At 40.5% G+C, this 18,522-nt stretch overlaps 1 protein-coding gene across 5 annotated transcripts in view; it reads left to right on the top strand.

Annotated features, from left to right (window-relative positions):
- The window catches only part of NUP98 (nucleoporin 98 and 96 precursor), a 117,807-nt gene extending 106,406 nt beyond the window's left edge, over positions 1-11,401 (top strand). For all 5 annotated transcript variants that reach the window (XM_045555583.1, XM_045555582.1, XM_045555585.1 and 2 more), the window contains 4 exons: positions 1,142-1,383; positions 4,912-5,066; positions 9,817-9,928; positions 10,034-11,401. In XM_045555583.1, the coding sequence (XP_045411539.1) occupies positions 1,142-1,383; positions 4,912-5,066; positions 9,817-9,928; positions 10,034-10,251 (727 nt within the window). In that variant the 3' untranslated portion in view covers positions 10,252-11,401. The remainder of the gene's footprint in view (positions 1-1,141; positions 1,384-4,911; positions 5,067-9,816; positions 9,929-10,033) is intronic.
- Positions 11,402-18,522: the final 7,121 nt, after the last annotated feature.

The raw sequence follows: 18,522 nt of genomic DNA, 5'->3' as shown, positions 1-18,522 counted from the left end.
TATGCTCATAATGAATTTATTAGCTTGACCCTCTTATAATCTCTATTTTGCAGATGAGCAACCCAAGACATAGTGAAATTAAGTAACTTTTGCTCAAGGTCACACAGCTAGTAAATGGCAGAGTGAGGTTTCCAACTCACACATCGAGTCTATGCTCTTAATCACTATGCTGCACTGTCATGTTTTTTAGTCCATGAAATCATAACATTAGTCTCTATTCAGAGGTGACTGTGGGATTAAAAGAATAAATATATAAAGCATCCAGCACAGCCTTCCTGTTCAACAATTTCTCTTTCCTCTTCCCCCGTAATAGGAACTGAAATGACCCCAGACTATTCCTTCAAGTTTATTTAAACACACTCATGAGGGATTTCACATGCTAAAAGGCCTAGCTGATAGGATGACTGATGTTTCAGAGTTGGCTGTGGGGAAGCAGATCCTATTTCCCGAAAAAGAATATAAAAAAGGAGGCAGCTGTGCTGAGATTGGGAGTCCTTGAAAAGCCTAGGAGTTCAGAAAAAGAGTCCAAGATGAGGTGAATAGTTCTGGTCCAAAACTAAATGACTAGTCCTTTGGCCTAGGCATAAAATGATTCTCCTCAAGGGGCCTTACTCTAGAGGTAGAGAGAGAGTGAATTAGGAAAGTCAGTGGCTTGAGAAAAGAAAGAAAGACCTGAAAGAGACATTACCTTTCAAAACTATTTTGTTTGCTTGTACTGACCGTGTAGGAGAAAGGGAAAGGAGAAGGTTAGAAATGAACTTAAGATAATTACTCTCTGGAGCAGAATTCTCCCCATCCCAGTCCTTGATCTTCTAGATGTTGACAAGGAAATGTTACTAGATGGGAAATAAAGAAGATCCTACCTAGGGGAAGTCTTTTCTGGGGAGTGGGCAGCCTTCCGTAGAGTATTAAGTTTTCTAACTTTTTGACCATGAAAATTGGATATGCTTAGAATTTCTTTTCTTTTTTCTTTTTTTTATTATTATTATTATTTTTTTTTTTGGTGATGTTTGAAATGATCCACTAAGAATCGAGACCTGCTATTTGAGAGACTGCCCCAGGGGCCACTCTAATCTGTCTGGGGCAGCTGCCTTCTCCATGAGTGAGGATGGGACTTAACATAGCTTATCTCTTCATACAGTGTACGTGAGAAGGCTGTTCGAGAGCTGCTTACCCGGCACTGCCAGCTATTGGAAACCCCTGAATCTTGGGCTAAGGAGACTTTCCTTACCCAGAAGCTTTGTGTGCCTGCTGAGTGGATTCATGAGGCCAAAGCAGTACGAGCACACATGGAATCTGACAAACACTTGGAGGCCCTCTATTTATTTAAAGCTGGGCACTGGAACCGCTGCCACAAACTCATCATCCGGCACTTAGCTTCTGGTGAGTGCTGGGACACACATCTCTTGGAATCACCCCAAATTCTTCCATCCTCTGAACCCCCATGATGGGTCAGGCCTGGAGATGATACTCAGTATAGGACATGGCAGACTTGAATCAAATCACCCTTTGGGAAGGCTTTCTGCAGAAGAGGCTTGGCCAGGTTGAGGGCCTAGAGGGGCAGGGAAGGTGGCAATATTATTAACCATTTGCCAGAAATATCCCTGATGTGCACTAATTTTATTAAGCTCTTTATTTATGGAAATGTTATCTAATAATGCGAAAAATACACCCTTGGGGAACTGGAGCCAGAAATTCTTCAAATTTTCCTTTCAAGAATTTCAGAATATAGCCGGCGTGGTGGCTCACGCCTGTAATCCTAGCACTCTGGGAGGCTGAGGTGGGTGGATCGCTCGAGGTCAGGAGTTCGAGACCAGCCTGAGCAAGAGGGAGACCCTGTCTCTACTAAAAAATAGAAAGAAATTATCTGGCCAACTAAAAATATATATGGAAAAAATTAGCCGGGCATAGTGGCGCATGCCTGTAGTCCTAGCTACTCGGGAGGCTGAGGCAGTAGGATCGCTTAAGCCCAGGAGTTTGAGGTTGCTGTGAGCTAGGCTGATGCCACGGCACTCACTCTAGCCCGGGCAACAGAGCGAGACTCTGTCTCAAAAAAAAAAAAGAAAGAATTTCAGAATATAGGTATATCTCGTTTTATTGTGCTTCGCTGATACTTTTTTTAAAATAAATTGAAGGTTTGTGGAACCCTGCATAGAGCAAGTCAATTGGCGCCATTTTTCCAACACCATGTGCTCCCTTCATGTCTCAGTGTAACGTATCGGTGATTCTTGCAATATTTCCAACTTTTTCATTATTTTGTCTGTTTATTAGTCTGATCAGTGATCTTTGATGTTACTGTTATAATTATATTGGGTCGCCATGAACCATGTACATAAAAGATATGTGTGTTCTGACTGCTCTACCAACCGGCCATTACCCATATCTCTCCCTTTCATTGGGCCTTACTATTCCCTGAGATATAACATTTTTAAAATTACAGCAAATTAATGATCCTGCTGTGGACTCTCAGTGTTCAGGTGAAAAGAAGAGTCACACTTCTCTCACTTTAAATCAAAAGCTAGAAATGATCAAGCTTAGTAAGGGAGGCATATCAAAAGCCAGTACAGTCCAAAAGGTAGGCCTCATGTACCAAACATTAGCCAAGTAAAGGCCCTAACTCTCTTTGATTCAAAGAAGGCTGAGACAGATGAGGAAGCTGCAGAGAAAAGTTTGAAGCTGACAGAGGTTGGCTCATGAGGTTTAAGGAAAGAAGCCATCTACATAACATAAGAGTGCAAGATGAAGCAGCCAGTGGTGAAGGAGAAGCTGCAGCAAGTCTTCAGAAAGATCTAGCTACGATAATCAATGAAGGTGGATACATGAAGCACCAGATTTTCATAGTTGATTAAACAGCTTTCTGTTGGAAGAAGATTCCATCTAGTATTTTTTCCTCCCTCCCTCCCTCCCTCCCTTCCTCCCTCCCTCTCTTCCTTCCTTCCTTCCTTCCTTGCTTCTTACTGTTTCCCAGGCTAGAGTGCAGTGGCATCATCATAGCTCACTGCAGCCTCAAACTCCTGGCCTCAAGCAATCCTCCTGCCTTGCCCTTTCAACATGCTAGGATTGTAGGCATGAGCCACTGTGCCTGACCTATCTGGGACTATGATAGCTAAAGAAGAGAAGTCAATGCCTGGCTTCAAAGTTTCAAAAGACAAGCTGACTCTTATTAGGGGCTAATGCAGCTGGTGAGTTTAAGTTGAAGCCAGTGCTCACTTACCATTCTGAAAATCCTAGGGCCCTTAAGGATTATGCTCAGTCTACTCTGCCTGTGCTGTATAAGTGGAATAACAAAGCCTGGATGACTGCATATCTGTTTATAGCATGGTTTACTGAATATTTTAAGCCCCTCATTGAGACCTACTACTCAGGAAAAAAAGATTCAGCCAGGCGCACTTGGCTCACGTCTGTAGTCCTAGCACTCTGGGAGGCTGAGGCAGGAGGATCGCTTGAGGTTGAGAGTTCAAGACCAGCCTGAGCAAGAACGAGACCCCGTCTCTATAAAAAAATAGAAAAATTAGCTGGACATGGGTGGCACATGGCTGTAGTCCTAGCTACTAGGGAAGCTGAGGCAGGAAAATCACTTGAGCCCAGGAGTTTGAAGTTGCAGTGAGTTATGATGACACCACTGCACTCTAGCCAGGGCAGCAGAGCAAGGCTCTGTCTCAAAAAAAGAAAAAAGATTTCTTTCAGAATATTGCTCATTGACAATGAATGCACTTAAGTCACCCAAGAGCTGTGATGGAGATGTACAAGAAGATTGATGTTTTTGTGCCTGCTAACACGGTATCCATTCTACAGCCCATGGATCAAGGAGTAATTCAACTTTCAAGCCTTAATATTTATTTAAGAAATACATTTCATAAGGTTATCGCTACCATAGATAGTAATTCCTCTGATGGATCGGGACAAAGTAAATTGAAAGGTTTCTAGAAAGTATTTCCCATTCTAGATGCCATTAAAAACATTTATGATTTATGGGAGGAGGTTAAAATATCAAAATTAACAGTAGTTTAGAAGAAGTTCATTCCAATCCTCATGGATGACTTTGAGGGGTTAAGATTTTAGTGGAGGAAGTGAGTGTAGATGTGGAGGAAATAGGAAGAGAATTAGAATTAGAAATGGAGCTTGAAGTTGTGAATGAGTGGCTGCAGTCTCATGGTAAAACTTCAACCGATGAGTTGTTTCTTGAAACAACTTTGCACATCCACAGAAGTTCTACTTCTGGTGAAGATGCTGTGAACATTGTTGAAATGACAACAAAGGATTTAGAATATTGCATAAACTTAGTTAATAAAGCACTGGTTGGGTTTGAGAGGATTGGCTCTGATTTTGAAAGAAGTTCTGCTGTGTGGGTAAATGCTATCAAACAGCATGAGAAATCTGTCATGAAAGGAAGAGTCAATGGATATAGCATGCTTCATTGTTGTCTTATTTTAAGAAATTGCCACAGCCACCCCAGCCTTCAGCAACTATTCTACCAGCAGCTATCAACATCAAGGCAAGACTTCCACCAGCAAAAATATTAATAGTTCACTGAAGGCTCAGTGGATCATTAGCATTTTTTAGCAAGAAAGTATTTTTTAATTAAGGTATGTACTTTTAGGCATAATGCTATTGCACACTAATAGACTGCAGTATAGTATAAATGTAACTTTTATATGCCCTGGGAAACCAATGCATATAACCACTAGGAAAATTTTGTATGATTTGCTTTATTGCAATATTTGCTCTTTTTCCAAGGCCTGAAACTGAACCTGCAATATCTCTGAGGTATGCCTGTATCAACTTATAATTCTAAAGTCTGGCCCAACGTTATTTCTCCTTCCTTCCTGTCTTAGATTTCTGCCATGTCCTCTGCCCATTTGGAAACCATGCACTTGTGCAGACATTGTGTTCAATATTTTGTTTCTTCAGATGCCATCATTAATGAGAACTATGACTACCTGAAAGGGTTCTTAGAAGACCTGGCACCTCCAGAGCACAGCAGCCTAATTCAGGACTGGGAAACATCTGGGCTTGTTTACCTGGACTATATTCAGGTCATTGAAATGCTCCACCATATACAACAGGTACCTGAGTTCCTTTAACCACTGCCTAGTTTTCCTTTTCTCAGGCCCTTAAATTTTCAGAGACCCCAAAAGGCCTTAGTATACACTTAAAAACTCATTGCCAGGATAGCACTGTCAAAGCAGGTGGGACTTTTTATTTTTTTATTTTATTTTTTTAAATTTTTTATTTCAGCATATTATGGGACTACAAATGTTTAGGTTACATATATTGTCTTTGCTTCGCCTAAGTCAGAGCTTCAAGCTCTGATGAGGCTAATTTTATGTAGTTATTTTGACAACTGTATTAAAACTTTAAAACACTTTATTACCAACTAATATGTGCAATAGACATTCCTGAGGCTTGTCTGTAGGCAGTCCCCATCCTCTTTTTCAGCCCTAGTTTGAGAAGCTCAGGGATGAGATATAGAGTAACAGCAGAGATTTGGTGAGGAAAATAGTTTCACTAATTGTTTTGCATGTTTTAAAATTGCAAATACGGTTTTTATAAGTCTTCATTAAAATGTGTTGAGTCGGTCTTGATAGTCATAAGATAGGTCTCCATTGCTTGCTTACAGCACAGAAAACAAACTCATAAGTACAGGCTAAGTAAGGATTTAAGTCCCTTTAGAGGCTTTTACCTTTTACTCCTGACTTAATTCCTTCCACTCATATTCCACATCCCAGCCTTGCTAGCTTGCTCCACTCACACTTAGTTACCTGTGGTGTGTCCAGCAAACCATACTATATTCCACTCTTTACATAGCACATTTATATTCATCCTTTAAGATCTAGATTGCTGTTAACTCTGCTTCTCCCTCCTTTCCCCCCAGAGAGTTAATTTGTACTTTGTTTTTTACTACCAAAACACTTGGTATATTTTTCTACTAGCATATTGCCTGTCAGACCATATTGTAGTTACTTATTCACATCTCCAGGTTGCCATTAGCCCTACTTTTAGGAGGTCTTTTTTATTTTAAGGTTAAAGGCAATAGAGTATAGAGGCTAAGAGCTCAAGTCTGTTCCAGGCACGGTGGCTGACACCTATAATTCCAGGCAGGAGGATTGCTTGAGGCCAGAAGTTCAAGACCAGTCTGGGCAACACAGTGAGACCCCACCTCTACAATTTTTTAAATAGGCTGGATGTGGTGGTGCATACCTGTAGACATAGCTCCTCAGGAGGCTGAGGTAGGAGGATCATTAGAGCCCAGGAATTTGAGGCTGTAGTGAGCTATGATCACCACTGACCAAAACCTCAGCAACAGAGCAAGACCCTGTCTCAACGAAATAAAAATAAAAAGATAAACCTATTTTCTGGAATTAATAGTCTTAGGTTCAATTCATGGCTCTCACAATCACTAGCTATATAACCTTGAACAAGTTAACTAACTTCTCTGATTAAAGAAAAGCAGGGAATGGGGTGGACAGTGGCACAGATTAGAGTGCATATTCTGCCAGGGTGTTCAAAAAGATTAAACAAAATATACATAAATTGTTTAGCACAGTACCTTTTATATACTAAACATTTAATAATTGTTACCTTGTTAAAGTTCTAACTCCTAGCACAATACCTGGCACACAATAGGTATAATTCAATGTTTGCTATATTTTTAGGATGAATTAAACGAGTATCATCCCTAAATAATCTCTGAAGAAACCCCTTTCTAATTGAACATTGATTAACCCATTACACAACCTAGTTACTGAGACAGTTATTTCACTGTGCAAAGTACTGTAGTGGATGTAAAGGTAAACAGTATGTACAGTAATAATTTGGTGAGGGAGATAATATATAAAGTCAGTCCACAATTACTGTAGCATGATCAGCATAGAGATTAAGCAAAGAGCATTATAAATAAAGTAGCAGCAATAAAAGGAGTACTTAACCCAGTCTGAATCAGGAAAGTTTTTTAGAAATGACATCTGAGCTCTTACAGAAGAAGAGTAGGGAAGAGTGCTCAAGCAGATGGAACAGCATGAGTAGAGATCCAGAGGTCAGAGAGATTATATATAGTGCTTCCAGGAAACTTTTAATAGGTTCAGTGGTTTTGGACTATGGAGTGTGGAAAGGAATGGAGCCATGTAGATGTGGTAAAGCCACAAATACCTCTCACCAGAACTACTACAGTAGCTTCCTAATTGATCTCTCTGCTTCTACTCCTGCTCCTCTGCATTTGTTTCCATACATCAACCAGAGTGATCTTTTTTAGTATACAAATCATATTCTCTTGCTCTTGTATAAAACCTTCTAATGGCTTTTCATCTTTCTTAGAATAAAGTGTTCCTTATCAAGTCTTATAAAGGTCTGTATCAATAACTCTTACTTTTTTTGTGCCGTGGACCCCCTTAGCAGTCTGGTGAATAAACCCATAGATGAATCTCTTCTAAGAATAATATTTTTAAATGCATAGGATTACAAAGGAAACTAATTATATCAAAATACATTTATCAAAATATTAAAAATGTGTGGGCCAGGCACAGTGGCACATGACTGTAGTCCAGGCTACTCAGGAGGCTGAGGCAAGAGGATCACTTGAGCCCAGATGTTTGAGGCTATTGTGCACTAGGATTATGCCTGCAGATAGTCACTACACTCCAGCCTGGGTGACATAGCAAGACCCCATCTCTTAACAAAAAAAGGAAAATTACAGAATAGTTACATGGGCTTTAATAACATCCTTAATGATAAATCTCTAGCAGTGGATCTACTAACTACTATAATATTGAAGTACTGTATTTTAAGATCTATAATAACTATAATGTGATATAAAAGCTGTGATTTTTGTTGATAACAAAGTCACAGTGTAGTTAATAGCTACATCATAATTAAATGAAATGCCAATTTTTAGTTAAAAGTTAGTAAAAAATAAAGATATGATTTTCTTTCTTTCTTTTTTTTTTTTTTTTTGTTTGTTTGAGACAGAGTCTCGCTCTTTTGCCCTGGTTAGAGTGCCGTGGCGTCAGCCTAGCTCACAGCAACCTCAAACTCCTGGGCTTAAGCAATCCTTCTGCCTCAGCCTCCCAAGTAGCTGGGACTACAGGCATGTGCCACCATGCCCAGCTTATTTTTTCTATATATTTTTAGTTGTCCAGATAATTTCTTTCTATTTTTTTAGTAGAGACGGGGTCTCACTGTTGCTCAGGCTGGTTTTGAACTCCTGAGCTCAAATGATCCACCTGCCTTGGCCTCCCAGAGTGCCAGGATTACAGGCGAGAGCCACCGCGTCCGGCCAAGATATGATTTTTTTCCAAGTCTAAGTTCACAGATCCTATGAATTCTGTGAACCCCATTTTAACATCTCGTGCTGTATAAAACTTCTCCAGTTTTATCTTATTCTATTCTCTTCCTTACCTTACATTTCACCATGTAAACTTCTTTGAGTTTCTACCTCAAGGGGTTTTAGCTGTTCTCTTTGCCTGAAAAGTTTGTCCCTGTCCTTGTTATTCAATTCTCAAGTTAGATATGACTACCTTACGGAAGCCTTTCTTGGTTCCCCAGTCTGAAGTAGCCGTCCAGTTTCTCTCTACCACATCAGCCTGTTTAGATTGTCTACATGGCTTGTGATTCTTCAGGATTTATTACTATCTGCTATTTCCTTATTTATTTTATATCAATTTCATGAGTTTCATGAGAGCAAAAACCTTGTCTTACCTTGTTCGTCACCTTTTAAAGACAATGTACAGCTTGGCATGGTGGCTTACACTACTCAGGAGCATGAGGTGGGAAGATCACTTGAGCCCAGGTGTTTAAGACCAGACTGGGTGATATTGTGAGATGCCATCTCCAAAAATAAATAAATAGAGTCTATTTAAAGACTGAATTCTGGTGAATGAAAAGGATAGTACTTGTATAGACATTAAATGGTAGACTCTACAACCCCCCCCCCCCCCGCCAAAAGTGGATTTAATGAGATATATTTCTTAGAAGGCTTGAGTGAGCCATTTGGAAAAAAGAGGAAGTGATGAGAGACTTAATAATGTGTTTCATTGTAAGAGTTTGAGAGAGGACCTACCAAGAGTCATATTTGAGACAAATGGGGTAAGATGCTGCTGGAAAATATAGGTAATGGATAAAAACATAGATTTGTTTTTTTTGAAAAATCACTCTGGCTACAGAATGGTACAAAATTGGCTATAGAGAGGATGACATTGAAGGTAGTATGATCAAGCTCTTAAGATATTTCATGTGAGAAGTAATGGTGACCTGAACTGGGGCAGTGGCCCTGGGGAGGGGAATGGAAGATTAGTATATTAGGCTGGAGATAAAGATTGAGGAATCATGTGCGTATTGATAAAAATTGGAGTCACAGGAGTAGATCACAACACATAGGGAGAACATATAGGGTGAGAAGAGGGCCTGTGGTATTTTAAAGAGGGCTATGACCTTCGAGTCAGGAGACCTAAAGTAAATGCTAGTTTGGGCTCCATTTTTTACTACTTATGTGCTCTTAAGTCACATCATCTCTCTAAATCCAGATTTATCTAGATTTTTGGTGCCATGTTAATGCTTGTTAGTTACATGGTTCATGAATCATGATCTCAGGACTTGCCTAGTCCAAGGCTTTGTACACTGTTACCTTCCTGTTGTGAATTACTGCTATTTGAGTGCCTTGTCCTCAACTACTAGGCTAGATGGTAGTTGCATGGCACTGCACCAGCTTCTTGGGTTTTCGCCTCTCTCACTTCACTGTTTCAGAGTTTTGTCTAATCTATGGGTAGGATTGGAGTGATGGGAACTCCTCTTGGGTTAATTAGTTTCTTTGCTTCTTTGTAGATGGATTGCTCAGGTTATGAGCTGGAGCAGTTACACACTAAAGTGACTTCACTGTGCAACCGGATAGAGCAGATCCAGTGTTACAATGCCAAGGATCGCCTAGCTCAGTCAGGTATACCTCTAGCTTCTCCCCACTTCCTGCCTGTTTGCTTCCTGTCTTTATGAATATTACACCCCACCCCCTATCCTTGGTGCTCACTCCACTTTTTCTCTCTAGACATGGCCAAACGTGTAGCCAACCTGCTGCGTGTGGTACTGAGTCTCCAGCATGCTCCTGATACAACCTCCGATTCAACACCAGACCCTCAGCGAGTCCCTTTGCGCCTGTTGGCTCCCCACATTGGCCGGCTCCCCATGCCTGAGGACTACGCTTTGGAGGAACTGCGCAGCCTCACACAGTCCTATCTTCGAGAACTGACTGTTGGGAGCCAGTGAGCCCCAGGCTCTTCGCACCACACTCACATGTCCGTTCACACTCACCACACAGAGATCCCCTGCATTGTTTTGATTGACACTGTTCGCCATTCTCTGGGTTGGCTGTGGAATCCACTCTCCCTTCCTCCAGTTGTTCAGGGCTTTTCTTAATACTGAACACAGCATAAGGGCTTCTAGAACCCGAAAAAGGAGACAAGTCTTCTTTTACCATCCTCAAGACCATTGTTTTTTTTTTTTCTCTCTTTTTAAAAAGGGTCAATAAAGCTCCTTTGGCAGAATCCCCAGAAAACCAGGGACTCCTTTTCCATTCCCAGCCCTTCTGGATCTTGGGAACCCACCATGCCAACCTGCTCTACCCTACTCCTACCAGCCCTTTTATACTGTAGAGAAGTGAGACAGGTTATGGGACAAATGTGTTGGTCTAGGACTGTCCTTCCTTAACAGATGAACTATCCAAAGGAGGAACGGGAATCTGGCTTTTAAGTAGCTTGGTTAGTTAACAATGAGTTTTGGAGCCAAAGAGGGTTGGCCTGAGTTAGGAAACAACAAGGTCTTTCCAACACATTTAGGGTAGAAGTGAATACCTGCCATGGAGCGACCATCAAGGCTTGTTTTGTTCCTGCCTTGAATGTTCCACAAACACCATACCTTCCCTATTACCATGTGCAGTAGCCCTTGGTCACATACCACATGTCTCTGGGAAGCTCCCAGAATTTGGTTTCATCCCTGGTTTTCAATCATCTTTCTGGGACTCTGGATTTGCCTAAAGAGTTTGGATAAAAAATGGCAGGTTGGGTATCCCTCCCTGTTCTTCCCATATTAGTCCCAAAGCATTTTCCACCCTCTATCTTCCCTCCCAGAAGGTAAAACCATCACTGAGGCAGGCAAACAGCTGGGCTTTAGGTGCAGGCAGAGGGCCTTTGCTATACTGCTGCCAGCTATGGGGGAGCCCCAGGTAATGGCCTGAGACAGTTTGTACTACAGCTGTCACAGGCAATATGGCCACCCCGGGGTCTTTATGCATGAAGATTATGTAAAGGTTTTTATTAAAAAATATATATATATAAATAAATGATCTAGATTATTTTCCTCTTTTTCTGAAGCTACTTTCTTAAAAAAAAATAAATAAATGTTTATAGCATTCCTGGTATTGGCTTTCCCTTTGTATTTTTGAGCCTTCTTGCCCCAAGGATCTTTTATGGTGGCATTGTTTGATTGTAGCCTGTTTTTAAATTTGCAGTCTAAATGAAGACAGGCCACATGGGTTAAAGAGAGAACAATTTGGTGCTAAACTGAGATACAGACCAGCCCAAAGACTATATTTATATGGACCTATTTGGGGGCAAGGGAGTTGATTATTGATTGATACTGACTACTGTACCTATATTTATGCACATAGATTCCCATTTGAGGTTTGAAATTGCCCAATAGAATATGCTTACCGTGGAAAGTCTCCTTGTTCTTCTATTCTGGTGCTTTTTGGTTTTAAACCTTGGCTGACACCTCACTTTTCTAAACTCAGATTCCTTTGCATAAAGATGGTAATGATCCCTTATGTTGCTGCTTCATAGAGAGCTGTTTTTGAGAGGTATCAAATGACCAACATGAGTACTATTCAGATCTTATTTTGATTCGTCAAACTGAAGATGTGAGCAAATTCCAATTAGAATTAAGCCAAAGACTTCTGGGACATCAGGGAATTCAGATATGAGAAAGCAGAGTGGGCCTGCCCCTGTGGCTGGTCCCTGAGGATAAGTGTTACTCAGCTGGGAATCTCCCCTCCATTCCCAACTTTTGCTGTGTGATCTGAGTGAGTCACAGCATTATGGGACTTCTAGCAAAGAATTCCTGACCTTTCCTCACCAGGGGAGTTTTTCGATAAGTGAGTGTGCTATAGAAATGGTTATCCTTTAACAGTGATAAGAATTGTGAATGTGTGCAATATTTCCTCTTAGAGCAAGTATTATTTTCTTTATATTAAAAAAGGCTCTAAATCAAATGTTTATCATAGAAGCCATGTGGCATCATAGGGAACAGACTTCCAGTTGAAGATAAAAGTGATGAACAATCTCTTCTACATCCCAAAATCCCATGGAAATAAAAAGAAAAACATGTTTTAATTTCTCAAAAATATAAAGCAGAAACCAGTTTTCTCAAGACTCAACTGCTGTGTAATCCACAACCTTGTTACAACATCCAAAATAACTAATTTTCTCAGCAGCATGCTGGAGTAGATGTTTTTTTAGAGACAAGGTCTCATTCTATCACCTAGGTTGGAGTGTAATGGCCTCAAACTCCTGGGCTCAAGTGATGCTCCTGCCTCAGCCTCCTTAGTAGCTGGGACTACAGGCGTGCACCATGACATCTGGCCAATTTATTTTTATTTTTGTGGAGATGGGGTCTTGCTGTATTGCTCAGGCTGGTCTCAAATTCCTGGCCTCAAACTGATCCTCCCACCTGGGCTTCCCAAAGTGCTGAGATTACAGGTATGAGCCACCACACCCAGCCTTAAACCTTGTATTGTGTTTTCACCCCCACACAAGTAAAATAGCATAATGAACCCATTCAACATCTGTCACATTTTCCTGTCTTACTTCATGTTTTCCTGCATTCTTACTCCTACCCACCCCACACTGGTATTCCTGAGGCAATCACTCATCAATACCCAAGCATTTCTAACAAGTGTGTTTTTATAAACAATTATACCATTGTCATGCTTAAAAAAATTAACCATAATTCCTAAACTCAATTATTGCATTTCTACTAAGTCACCCTTAGATATTTACTTATGTATTTATTTGTTTTGGACGTGCCACCACACCTGGTTAATTATTCTTTGTAGAGACAGGGTCTCAGCTATATTTATTGCCCAGGTCCATCTTGAACTCCGCAAGTAATCCTCCCACCTGGGCCTCCCAAAGTGCTGGCATTACAAGTGTGAGCCACTGCATCTGGTTAATCCATCTTATTTCTTAAATTGTATTATGCATAATTCTGTTTTGTTTTTAAATGAGTCAGTATAGTCGTAGTATAGAAAGGGATGAACTCCCTACTGCAACTATCTATGTTCAAATCCTAGGTCCACTGTTAATATGTGCTATGGAATCTTGGGTAAATTATTCCTATGTCTCAGTAAACTTTTATAAAATAAAAACAATAGTATCTACTTTAAAGGGTGTTGTGAGAGATATGAATTAATTTATGTTAAGGTATTTAGAACAATGCCCAAATTATATTAACTATTCAAATTATTGTCTAACATGTCCAATATCTGTAATCTCTTTCTTGTTTCTGCAGTTGTTTTCTTGTTTCAGCTAACTCTCACTCATGATAGGTTATGATTTTTTTGGTAACAGTTTATTGAGATATAATTCACATGTCATACAATTACCCATTTGATATATACAGTTCTTTTGGCAATATTCACAGAGTTGTGCAACAACCATCACAATTGGTTTTAGAATATTTTCATAACCCCTCAAAACCCTGAAGCCTTTAGCCATTATCCTCCAATCTTCCCAGGCCTAAATTTTAATAACCACTAATTTACTTCTAGTCTCTATAGATTTGCCAGTTCTGGACATTTTGAATAAAGGGAATCACACGGTATGTGATTGTATGACTGGCTTCTTTCACTTAATATTTCAAGGTTCAATCATGTTGTAGCATGTATCAGTACTTTGTTCCTTTTTATAGTCAAGTAAGAATCCATTTTACAACTTCTTTTTTTAAGAACCAGGATCTTGCTATGTTGCCCAGGTGAGAGTGCAATTGCCTTTCACAGGCATGATCATGAGAGCACTCACTGCAACCTTGAACCCTTGGGCTCAAGTGATCCTCCTCTCTCAGCCTCCCAAGTAGGTGGGACTTCAGGCACACACCACTTGCCCATTTTTTCATCAGTTGAATGACATTTGTATTGTTTCCATGTTTCTATTTTGTGGCTACTATAAATGCTGGTATGGACATTCTTGTACAAGTTTCTGTGTGGACATATTTTCATTTCTTCATTTCACTGAGAAGTGAAATTGCTGGGACATATGGAAACTCAGTCTATGCAAAGCTTTTCCAAAGTGGCTGCACCAATTTACATTCTCACTAGCAACGTATGAGGGTTCTGATTTCTCCAAATCTTCACCAGGACTTATTATTGTTTAGCATTTTGGTTATAGCCATCCTAGTGGATGTGAAGCAGTATCTAATTGTGGTTTTAATTTGCATTTCTCTGATGCTATGGTCTGAATGTTTGTGCCCCCACCCCCAAATTCGTATGTTGAAACCTAATCACAAATGTGGTGGTGTGAGGTGGTAGGGCCTTTGAGAGATGATTAGGTCATAATGGTGGAGACCTCATGAATGAGATTGATTCCCTGATGAAAGAGGCTCTAGTGGCCGGGCACGGTGGCTCACGCCTGTAATCCTAGCATTCTGGGAGGCCGAGGTGGGTGGATCGCTCGAGGTCAGGAGTTCGAGACCAGCCTGAGCAAGAGCGAGACCCCCGTCTCTACTAACAATAGAAAGAAATTATCTGGCCAACTAAAATATATACAGAAAAAATTAGCCGGGCATGGTGGCGCATGCTTGTAGTCCCAGCTACTCGGGAGGCTGAGGCAGTAGGATCACTTAAGCCCAGGAGTTTGAGGTTGCTGTGAGCTAGGTTGATGCCACGGCACTCACTCTAGCCCGGGCAACAAAGTGAGACTCTGTCTCAAAAAAAAAAAAAAAAAAGAAAGAGGCTCTAGAAAGCTACCTTGCCCTTTCCACAATGTGAAGACGCTGCAGGAAGGTGCCATCTGTGGAATCAGGAAACAGGCCCTCAACAGACACTGAATTTGCTGGTATCTTGATCTTGGATTTACCAGCCTCAAAACTGTGAGAAATAAATTTCTGTTGTTTATAAGCTACCCAGTCTATGATATTTTGTTACAATAGCCAAAGTAGACTAAGACACTTGATGACTAACAACGTTGAGCATCTTTTTTTGTGCTCATTGGCCACTTGTATATCTTTTTTTGACAAATGTGTATCTTGTAAATCTTTTTTTGAGAAATTCTTTACCCATTTTTCAAAAGTTTTGTAGCACTTTCAAAATTGAGATATACTTCACATAATATAAAGTTTGCCATTTTAAAGTGTACACTGTAGTGGTTTTTAGTACATTCACTATTGTGCAACCAACACCACTAGTTCCAAAACATTTCCATTCCTCCCTAAGTGAACTGCCAACTTCTGTTGGCAGTTTTCCCAATTCTCCACCCCCATGCGCTGGGAACCAATAACCTACTTTCTGTGTCTATGGATTTGCCTATATATATGGATGTTTCACATAAATGAAATACAAAATGGGGACTTTGTGTCTGGCTTCTTAGCGTAATGTTTCCCAGGTTCGTCCATGTTGTAGCATGTTAAAGTACTTCATGACTTTTTATAACTAAGTAATATTCCATTTTATGGCTATTCCATGTTTTGTTAATCCATTAATGCCATCTGTATATCTTCTTCCATCTATATCTTCTGTCCAACTTTGTAATTGGATTGTTTGTTTTCTTTAATATAGGAAGACCCCATCTCTACAAAAAATTTTAAAATTAGTTGGGTGTGGGGGCACACACCTGTAGTCCGAGCTACTTGGGAGGCTAAGGCAGAAGGATCACTTAGGCCCAGGAGTTCAAGGCTACAGCAAGCTATGATTGTGCCTCTGCACACCAGCCTGGGCAACAGAGCAGTGAGACCCTGTCTCAAAAATAAATAAGTAAAAATTAAAATACTCATTTGCCAAACTCAAGGTCACGATTTTCTCCTATGTCATCTTCTAAAAGTTTTGTAGTTTTGCATTTTACATTTAGGTCTATGATCCATTTTGAGTTAATTTTTGTGAAAGATGTGTAAAATTTATGTTGATTCAGTTTTTGGTTTTGTTCTGGATAGCCTGTTGTTCCAACATAATTTGTTGAAAAGACCATCCTTTCTCTATTGAATTGCCTTTGCTCCTTTGTCAAAGATCAATTGGAAAAAAAAAAAGATCAATTGACTATATTTGTGTTGATCTATTTCAGGACTCTTTATTCTGTTCCATTGATCTATGTGTCCATTCTTTTACCAATACCACATTGCCTTGATTACTGTAGCTTTATAGTAAGTCTTGAAGTTGGGTAGTGTCAGTCCTCCAACTTTGCTCTTCTTCTTCGGTATTGTATTGGCTATTCTGGGTCTTTTGCTTTTTCATATAAACTTTAGAATCTGTTGATATCCATAAAATCGCTTGTGTGATTTTGAATGAGATTGCATTGAATCTACATATCAAGTTGGAAAGAACTGACGATTTTGAGTCTTCTATTCATGAATATTGAATTTTCATTTACCTCTTTTTTTTTCATTTCATCAGAATTTTGTAGTTTTCCTCATAGATCTTGTACATATTTTGTGAGATTTATTCCTAAGTATTTTTTTTGGTGCTAATTTCAATGGTAATGTGTTTTTAACTTCAAATTCTAATTGTTCATTGCTGGCACATAAGAAAGCAATTGACTTTTGTATATTAACTTTGTATTGTGTAACCTTGCTATAATCACTTATTAGTTTCAGTAGTTTTTTTTGTAGATTCTTTGGGATCTTCTATATAAACGATCATATAATTTGCTAATAGTTTTATTTTTTCCTTCCCAATCTGTATACCTTTTATCTCCTTTTCTTGTCTTATTGAATGAACTAGGACTTCAATATAATGTTGAATAGGAGTGGTAAGAGGAGACATCCTTACCTTGTTCTGATCTTAGGGGGAAAGCTTCTACTTTCTCACCATTAAGTATAATGTTAGCCATAGGGGGGTTTTTTGTATTAGTTCTTTAACAAGTGGAGGAAGTTCCCCCCTATTCCTAGATTGCTGAGAGTTCTTAGTAGGAGTGAGTGTTGGATTTTGTGAAACATTTCATTTTGAAATGCTTGTGCAACATCCAGAGGGAGATGTTGGGAAGGTGGTTGGATAAAAGCATTGGGGACCAGGCTGTAGAAAGAGAAGGGAATCGCTAGTGTATCCATGATACCCTAAAGTCATGGCCATGGATATGATTGCCAGGGAAGTATATGTAGCTGTCAGTCAGGTAACTGGCCAACTTGGACAAAAGTAATAAAAAATGTTGTGCACCATAAATACCTGTGAATCTAAATCTGTGTTCCTGAAGATATCCTGACTAACTCACCGGGACCATAGTGTAAATACTGGTGACTGCCTGCTGTACCTTTAGGCACCATGCTAGACCCTTGCCTTGCATTATGGGGTTATCTCATTTAATCCTTACTACTTGCAAGGTGAGTACTGTTAATCCCATTATCCAGATGGAGAAAACTGAAACCCAGAGTTTCAATATCTTACCCAGGTCAGACAGCTCCTAAGACAGAGTTGAAAGTCATTCTAAAGTCAATGCTTTCCCTATTACCACATACTGCCCACGGTGTTTGGGCAGAGCAAAAACTGAGGCTCAGATCAGACAGCTGTAGAGACTCTGAGGAAAGGATATGGGCTGCATCTCCTGCTCTGTGGGGCCACCTGGAGTGGGCCAAGGCTCAGCACCACTCCCACCAGGAGGGGAGATCTTGCCTGGCACATGGCGCCTAGCCTGACGTGTTCAGTCCCTCACTGGGAGGAGAGCCCCCAGACCTCAGGCAATAGTGGCAGAGGGGGAGGACAATTGCCCATCCACACCCGGGCCCTCACACTCTTAAGCCCTAGTTTTCCACAGATCCTGACCCCAGCATACCTGTACTTTCCAACCCCCCAGGATGGGCCTGAGCTGAGCCTTGGTGCTGCTTTACAGTGTTTAAATAATTCAGGTCCCAGAGGCCTGAGGTGTCAGTTTCAGTTGTTCTGTTGCCATGGGCACAGGTGTCCCAACCCGGCAATTAAGCTAATGAGAAGAGCAAAGAGGGCCCCCTCCTCCTGTGCCTTAGACCCCTCAGGGCTGATAAAATCCCTGTCCCTTGTTCTGCTGAGAGAGCAACAGGCACACCTAGATTCCAGGTGTGCAGGATTGGAGGAAGGAGAAAAGGTGGGATGAAATAGAAGTAGGAGAAAAGGAGAGAGATTGGAAAGAGGCAGACAGAGGAAGACCAGAGTCAGGAAGGCAGAGAGTCCAAGAAATAGTTAGAGAGAGAAAGAAGGAAATAGAGACAGTAAAAGGTAAGAGGGCAGGGGCCAGAGGAGGCCTGGACCAGCAGAGGAGAAACAACAGATGCCAAGGGCCAAGTACTGAAACCCAAGGGCAGGTACAAATA

This window comes from Lemur catta, chromosome 7 (assembly GCF_020740605.2).
Source record: "Lemur catta isolate mLemCat1 chromosome 7, mLemCat1.pri, whole genome shotgun sequence".
Lineage (NCBI taxonomy): Eukaryota > Metazoa > Chordata > Mammalia > Primates > Lemuridae > Lemur > Lemur catta.
The sequence above is the reverse complement of the archived record's forward strand: the minus strand, read 5'-3'. Positions and strand labels throughout refer to the sequence as shown.